This window comes from Aegilops tauschii, chromosome 7, assembly GCF_002575655.3.
Source record: "Aegilops tauschii subsp. strangulata cultivar AL8/78 chromosome 7, Aet v6.0, whole genome shotgun sequence".
Classification (NCBI taxonomy): domain Eukaryota; kingdom Viridiplantae; phylum Streptophyta; class Magnoliopsida; order Poales; family Poaceae; genus Aegilops; species Aegilops tauschii.
The window spans coordinates 16,320,431-16,327,369 of NC_053041.3; the positions used below are offsets into that span (position 1 = coordinate 16,320,431).

The following is a 6,939-nucleotide window of genomic DNA, read 5'->3' on the forward strand; positions in this document are numbered from 1 at the left end:
CAATATAAGATTATAGTAGCAATCAATAAAATTAAAATATTATTGAAACATTTATCAACACAGTTGTAGGTAAAGAGAGGGAGGTAGAGGGGGAGAGAGATCATGTTTTCAGTCTAAATATGTTAATCAACACCCGGAGTTAAAATTTTGATGTTTAACTAAAGATATACTCCCTCCGGCCGAAAATATTTCCGGACGGAGGGAGTATCTGAAATCATATTTAATATAGGTCAGGAGAGAGAGTATGTAATTGAGATTTTTATGGCCGGCGAGTAAAACGAGGATGCAGACTGAGGAGAGTTATATCTTTAGTAAAGAAAGAGTACACCAATAACTCTGGTTAGCAGATATAAAGTCCAACCTTTGCTGCAAGTGGGATGAGCATTGCCATTTGCACGGCACAAACTCGGTCTAAATCCACACAGTAGCGGAAAGAGAGAGAGGAAGAATAATGGAGCGCACGGCGCACTCCCTGGTGAGCAATGTTGGGCAGCTGATGGGCCGCGAGGTTTGGCTGCTCCGCGCCGTGGGCCGCGAGGTCGTTGAGCTAAGGGACGAGCTGGCCACCATGAACGCCGTCCTCCGCATGCAGTCCGAAGCAGAGGACGGCGCCGTGGACCACTTCGTCCGGGAGTGGATGAAGCAGGTGCGCGAGCTCGCATACGATGCAGACGACTGCATCGACCTCTATTTACTCCGAATCAAGCGCCGCCCGAGCGACGGCTTTCTCGTCCGGTCCAAGCGCCTGCTTGTGACCCTTTTTCCACGGCGTCTCCTCGCCGGTAACATCAGGGCCCTGCGCTCCCGAGCTGTCACCATCAGCGAGCGCCATGCTCGTTACAGCTCTAGCTGCCAGGCACTACGCCCCTCAGCTCCGTTCGCTCATGTGCCGGCAGTGTGGGCGGAGTCAGCGCAAGCCCTTCGCCCTGCCGATGCTGACGACCCTGATCAGTTCGTCGGCATCCAGGAGCAGGCTAAGATCCTGGTGGCCATGATGGAGAAGGAAAAGGATGGCAAGCTTCAGGTTTTTTCCATCGTGGGGTTTGGAGGGCTCGGTAAAACTACGCTCGCCATGGAAGTTTGCCGGCAGCTGGAGACCATGTTCGATCGCCAAGCCCAAGTGTCCGTGTCTCAGGCGTTCGACGGCGGGAACGACCTGCGTGCGCTGCTGAAACGCGTGCTGGAGCAGATTGCCACTGTCAAGTCAAGAAATGAGAAAGTCATCATGCAAGAAGAGGAACAGGATACCGTGGGTAACATTGACAGAATGGATGTGGAGGAACTGACCAGCACGCTCAAGGAACAGCTCAAAGGCAAGAGGTATGCAAACATAAAGAGACTATATCAATTATAATATGTATATATGTATCTATGTATCTACATATATTTATTATTATATTAATGAAAACAAGAAGCAAACAAGCACCACATTGATCTAAAATTCTACATAGGCTAAATAATCTACTCCATTGATTGTATTCTTGATCTAATTAGGATGACTGAGATATAAACTGGATTTTTATTATAATTGGGTTTTGATGGTTTGTGAATTCTGAGCGAGAACTAACAAACCCACGATTTCAAAATGAAATGGCCACTTGCACTGGCATCAGTGCTACATCCTCACCGGTCAGGAGATAAGACCCGGTTTGGTGTGTATATTATTTTTATCAAAAGTTGAAACTTACAAGGTTTGACCAAGTTACAGAACAATTCCAGCATCAGCAATATCAAATAAATATGGTATACGATAATGTATCATGATGGATCTAATTTTATGATTATGAATTGTGGATATTGATAATTTTTTCTATTATTTTGGTCAAACTTTATAAATGCCGACTTAGGAAAACACTAGTATGCGCTATATTTTGAAATGGATGGAGTAACTCACATCATTCACAACATTCCCTTGAGAAGAGTTTCTATCTCAGCTGTTGTTACACCAAAACGCATCTTTGCTGGCAGGGAAAACCTGTCTTATAACCATCAGTGCTGACTAACACATGGTTCAGTTTCAGAGAAAATTCTCAACACTAATGAGTCCGTATAAATTAACGTCAATAGAGTATTATACCACAAATGGAACCTATAATTGCTTATAGTGCTAGCTTTATTGCGTGTAACTTGGAATATCTATGATGAAACCAGGTACCTCATTGTGATCGACGATGTATGGACAATAGCAGCGTGGGCTACAATACGCTCCAAAATGCCAAAAACCACATACGGCAGCAGAATCATTGTGACCACTCGGATAGATAGTGTGGGGAAAGAATGCAGTGGAGGTAGTGTATGTAAATACTACAGTATCCAACGACTCAGTTTGGAAGACTCTAAGAAGTTGTTTGTGAGGAGAGCTTTTGGCCCCAAGAGTACCTCTTGCCCAGAGGAGCTGAAAGCTTCAATGAACAATATTTTGAAAAAATGCAATGGACTGCCATTAGCTATTGTTAGCATTGGAAGCCTTTTAGCAAGCTATTCCTCTCCAGAGAGCAGCCATATGAGGGAAACACTTTGTAGATCAATTGGTTCACAGATGGAGACCAACCCAGCCCTTGTGGGGATGAGGAATATCATCACACTTAGCTTCAACTATCTGCCTCATGACCTCAAGCGTTGCATGATGTATGTTAGCATTTTCCCAGAGGATTATCAGATCAGCAAAGACAGGCTCTTGAGAAGATGGATTGCTGAAGGATTGATACCTGAGAAGCGGGGGCTTACTTTGATGGAGACTGCAGAGGCCTACTTCAATGAGCTAGTGAATAGGAGTATGATTGACCAAGCCGGCTGTATAGTCACCTACTATAATAGAGTGGATTTGTGTCGGGTGCACGACATGATGCTTGAGGTCATGGTATCTAAATCAATAGAGGCTAACTTCGTTAGCTTGGTAGGCATTCAGTATGAAGGAATGTCATATGATATCGTTCGCCGCCTCTCCATCCATGATGCAAAGCAGGGGAGAAATTACTCCCCAACAGAGAAAGGCACAATGGGGAGTGGAATGGTGAATGTTATCGAGGGGATGAACACGAAGCACGTACGGTCATTGACCACATTTCATTCCGAAGGAGACAACTTGCTGCTCGATCAACTAGGAAAGTTCAAACTGCTGAGGGTACTTGATCTGGAAGACTGCAAGGACCTAAACAACAAGCATTTGAGGTACATTTGCAAGATGTACCTTCTTAAGTTCTTGAGCTTGAGAGGTACAGATGTCAGTGTCATGCCTCCAGAAATCTGCGACCTAGAGCATTTGCAAACACTTGATGTCGATGATACTCTCCTCGAGACGCTTCCAAACAGTGTGATAAAGCTTACAAAACTTGAGAGGCTGATGTTCTCCAATAGGAAAAATTGGACTGCCCTACGGACATTGCCTAAAGGGATCTCAAAAATGAAGGCATTGCGTGAGGTGAGTAGAGCAATCATTAGAAATGTTGAGGTTGCCATAGAGATCGGTGATCTACAACAATTGGAACGGATATTTGTCTATCTCGATAGAAGGTCCGAGCAGGATAGTGATATTAGACGAGAGTTTAAATGCTCACTAAGTAAGACATCATCCCTTCGGTGGCTCGATGTGGGAGAGTTGAATGATGTCTATAGAAATGACATGGACTATCTCATGGACCTCGACACGCCACCACAGCTTCTGCGGTACCTTAGGTTTGCTGGATATATTTCTCGGATTCCAGACTGGGTCGGTTCACTCGCCTTTCTCACCGAGTTCACCATTTCATGCGCAGAACTTGTAGGCGACCAACCATTTGAGGTCCTTTGTAAGGCTCCCATCCTGAATAGCATCTTGTTTCAGGTGCATTTTTACATTGATGAAGATCTGGTTGCACGGAGCGCCCACAAGTTTCGTATGCTCAAGAATATGAGAGTGATAAATGCTGCTAAAACTCCCAAAGTTTTCAGTTTTGAGGAAGACTCCATGACAAAGCTCGAGATACTTGAATTGGACTTCGGAGGTTGGCATAAGAGCATTGTTGGCATCCAACACTTGACGAACCTTAAACAGGTGCGCCTCAGCGGCTACGGTAATAACATTTCTTTGATCGATGCAGCCAATGAGCTAAAAGCTGAGAGTGATAGACGCGGCAGGTCCAATCTGTTTCCATTCACAGTTGTAGTGAGATACGGTTGATCACTCTCTCCTCTGTTCTTTGTGCACGTGAGTTGGTCTTGTCAGGCTTGTTTGTTCGTTTTTGTTATCTTTGTCAAGCTGCTGCTGCTGCTGCTGCACGTTTTCATCAAAACTGTTACACTAGTTATGGTGTTTGGTGGTGAATTATCCGGTTATCCCTATCGTTGTTTCTGAATGTGCTGTTGCGTTTCTTGTCCAGCATGATAGACTTTTGCTGTGTTGTTAAAGCACTCTAATAAAGATGGAGTAATTTGTAGCAGGTTTTGCGTGCCATAGTATACATTCGAGTAAATAAACAGTGATTATTATTTATGGTATGCATTAGCCCGGCAAACTGTTGTTCCTCTTAATGTTTAACTAGTTATTTCCTCTATCAAGGCAATGCATTAGTCAGGTGAAATAGTGCATGTAAGGTTTCTGAATGAGATGACCTGTAGGCACAATCTATACAGTAAACTGCAGTAGACAAAAATAACACCCTAGTGATACAACAGATCAGCAAGACATTGATAAGACGGAATTTTAGCAGACTTTACTGGTGCTGATGAGCACTACCATCATCGATAATTACTTAAAAAGACAGACGTACAATCTCGTTGGATCAAACGTAAAAAGCATACCCACACAAAGCAGAGATTTCCATCACACTGGAATGTGCATTAGGTGAGAATCACCAAAATTAACATGGAAAAAACTAGGGTTCATCAATTGGGCTTAAGATCAACAACAGTCAATCTATTAGCAAAAAAAAAACAGTCATTCACCTAGACCCTAGCTGAGGAGGTGCGCCAAGGGCTCGTAGCACTTATTCGGGTCTCTAGTTCTAAAGGCTCTTGCGTGATAGGAGGGCATCCAGTCCATGGTACTGTTTGGAGAGGAGGGGATAAACGTTAATAGAGCGTACATACCTCAAGGGAAGAGGAAGGAGAGCTCACGACCACCGGCGACTGTGTATACACGGCGGCGGCGGCGGTGATCTCCTCCGGCTCCCCATACCAACCTCTGCACACACTCTGCTTCCTTGTATGGGCTAGGTTGGACAGATTAATGGGCCAGGCCTGCCTGGCCTTGTACTCTATTTGCGTTGTCCCTTTTATGACTTTTTACTTTCACAGCAGTTGTCCCTTGTGTAAGAACACAATGTGTAAGAACATCAGTGCATTGTTTTAACCAGCGATCTATATTTGCTGAATCGGTAAAAAAAATACAAAGACATGCACAACAAAAATCCCTAATAAACACGAAAATTTGTCCACCAAAGCTCAAACTTGTAGGCATTCCTTGCACTACTAGGAAAATGCTTATAAGTAGACATTTAGCAGTAGCGTTGGTTAAAGACCCCCCGCTACTGCTATTTACCAGTAGCGTCGGACAACACCAGCGTTGTACGCGCACGTTAGCAGTAGCGCGGGATTTCCAGGCCAGCGCTGCTGTTGATGGGCCACGCTCTCGGCCCCCTGTTGCAGCTTTAGCTATAGCGCTGGGCCTCCTCCGCCGCGCTGCCGCTAAGCCCACCTCTGCTTCCTCCGTGCCGGCCCGCGCGCCCCTCCCCTCTCACTCACTCACACTCACACGCTCACACTCACAGAATCCCTCAATCCCCCGATCCGGCTGCCGCCCCTGCGTCCTACTCCGGCCGCCCACCCCCGCGCGGGCCCTCTTCCCCCGTCGGCCGCCCTTCCCCACGCCGGCCCTCCTCCCCTGCCCCCCCCCCCCCCCCGCGCACCGGCCATCCTCCCCCGCAGGTCGCCCCCCCCCCCCCCCCCCCCCCCCGCGCCCGCCCTTCCTCCACCGAGAGGTACTCCGCCCTCCTTCCTCCTCCTCCCTCCCTCCCTAGTTATAGTTATTAGAGAGTAGTTATTTTGAATCCTATATAGTTGAAAAAATGTAGGTTCTTAGAATAATGTAGGTTATGATCGAACCCTAGCTAGGACAGATTAGGTAGTATGAACCTTAGTTAATTCGTATGAACCCTAGGTTTTTAAATTTAGCTAGGTTTTAAAGTTAGGACAAAAATTTAGCTAGGTTTTTAGTTAGGTGTAGTTAATAGAATTTAGGTGTTTTAGGTGTATTTAACAGAATTTTAGGTGTTTTAGTTGTTTTAGGTGTAGTTAACAGAATTTTAGGTGTTTTAGTTGTTTTAGGTGTAGTTAACAGAATTTTAGGTGTTTTAGTTGTTTTAGGTGTAGTTAACAGAATTCTAGGTATTTTTTTAGTTAAAGCAATTTTTTTTTAGTTAAAGCAATTTTTCCTGTTATATGCAAATTTGCAGTGGACATGTCATATTTTGAACATGTCACATTTTGGACATGTCATATTTTTCCGAGTGGCCTATGTTTTGCCAGAAATGTCGATTCGTTTACGTTCTGGCAAATTTCAGGCGCTCGATATGTCCTGCTTTTAGCAAAGGTCATGCCGAATTTTGCTAAGTGTTTATTAATTTTGTTTTCATAATTAAGCATTTTGTTCTCGATGTTGCTAATGCCTATCCCGCATCCTCGTCGTCGACTCGACGGAGGATTCCTGCTGGAGCCGAGGGGCCATGTCCGGGACTGGGCTCCGCCGGGCTGGTACTGGGTTGTGCTACCTTCTGGTGAGCGCAGCTTAGTGAGGAGCCAGCACGTCGTCGACCCGGAGTGTCTTTGGTGGCGGTCACGTGGGCCTGCATCGGTGCAGAGGCTTGAGTCCCCCACGCAGGTGGTACAGCACCGTGCACGGAGGAGGACGCGCACGTCCAGCGCTACATGGTTGCGTTGGCGGATGGCAGGTTCTCCAATACC

General features: G+C 45.7%; 1 protein-coding gene across 1 annotated transcript; it reads left to right on the forward strand.

Annotated features, from left to right (window-relative positions):
• Window positions 1-252: 252 nt before the first annotated feature.
• LOC141027201 (disease resistance protein Pik-2-like) lies at window positions 253-4,418 on the forward strand. The gene is made up of 2 exons (XM_073504182.1): window positions 253-1,320; window positions 2,152-4,418. Exons 1-2 carry the CDS (start codon window positions 452-454, stop codon window positions 4,157-4,159), a joined length of 2,877 nt encoding a protein of 958 aa, XP_073360283.1. The 5' UTR covers window positions 253-451; the 3' UTR covers window positions 4,160-4,418.
• Window positions 4,419-6,939: the final 2,521 nt, after the last annotated feature.

Bases quoted from the DNA above. Each gene is read 5' to 3' on its own strand.
- LOC141027201 (XM_073504182.1), top strand. From the start codon at position 452: ATGGAGCGCACGGCGCACTCCCTGGTGAGCAATGTTGGGCAGCTGATG. The intron at 1,321-2,151 runs GTATGCAAACAT...TGATGAAACCAG, and splicing joins GAACAGCTCAAAGGCAAGAG to GTACCTCATTGTGATCGACG.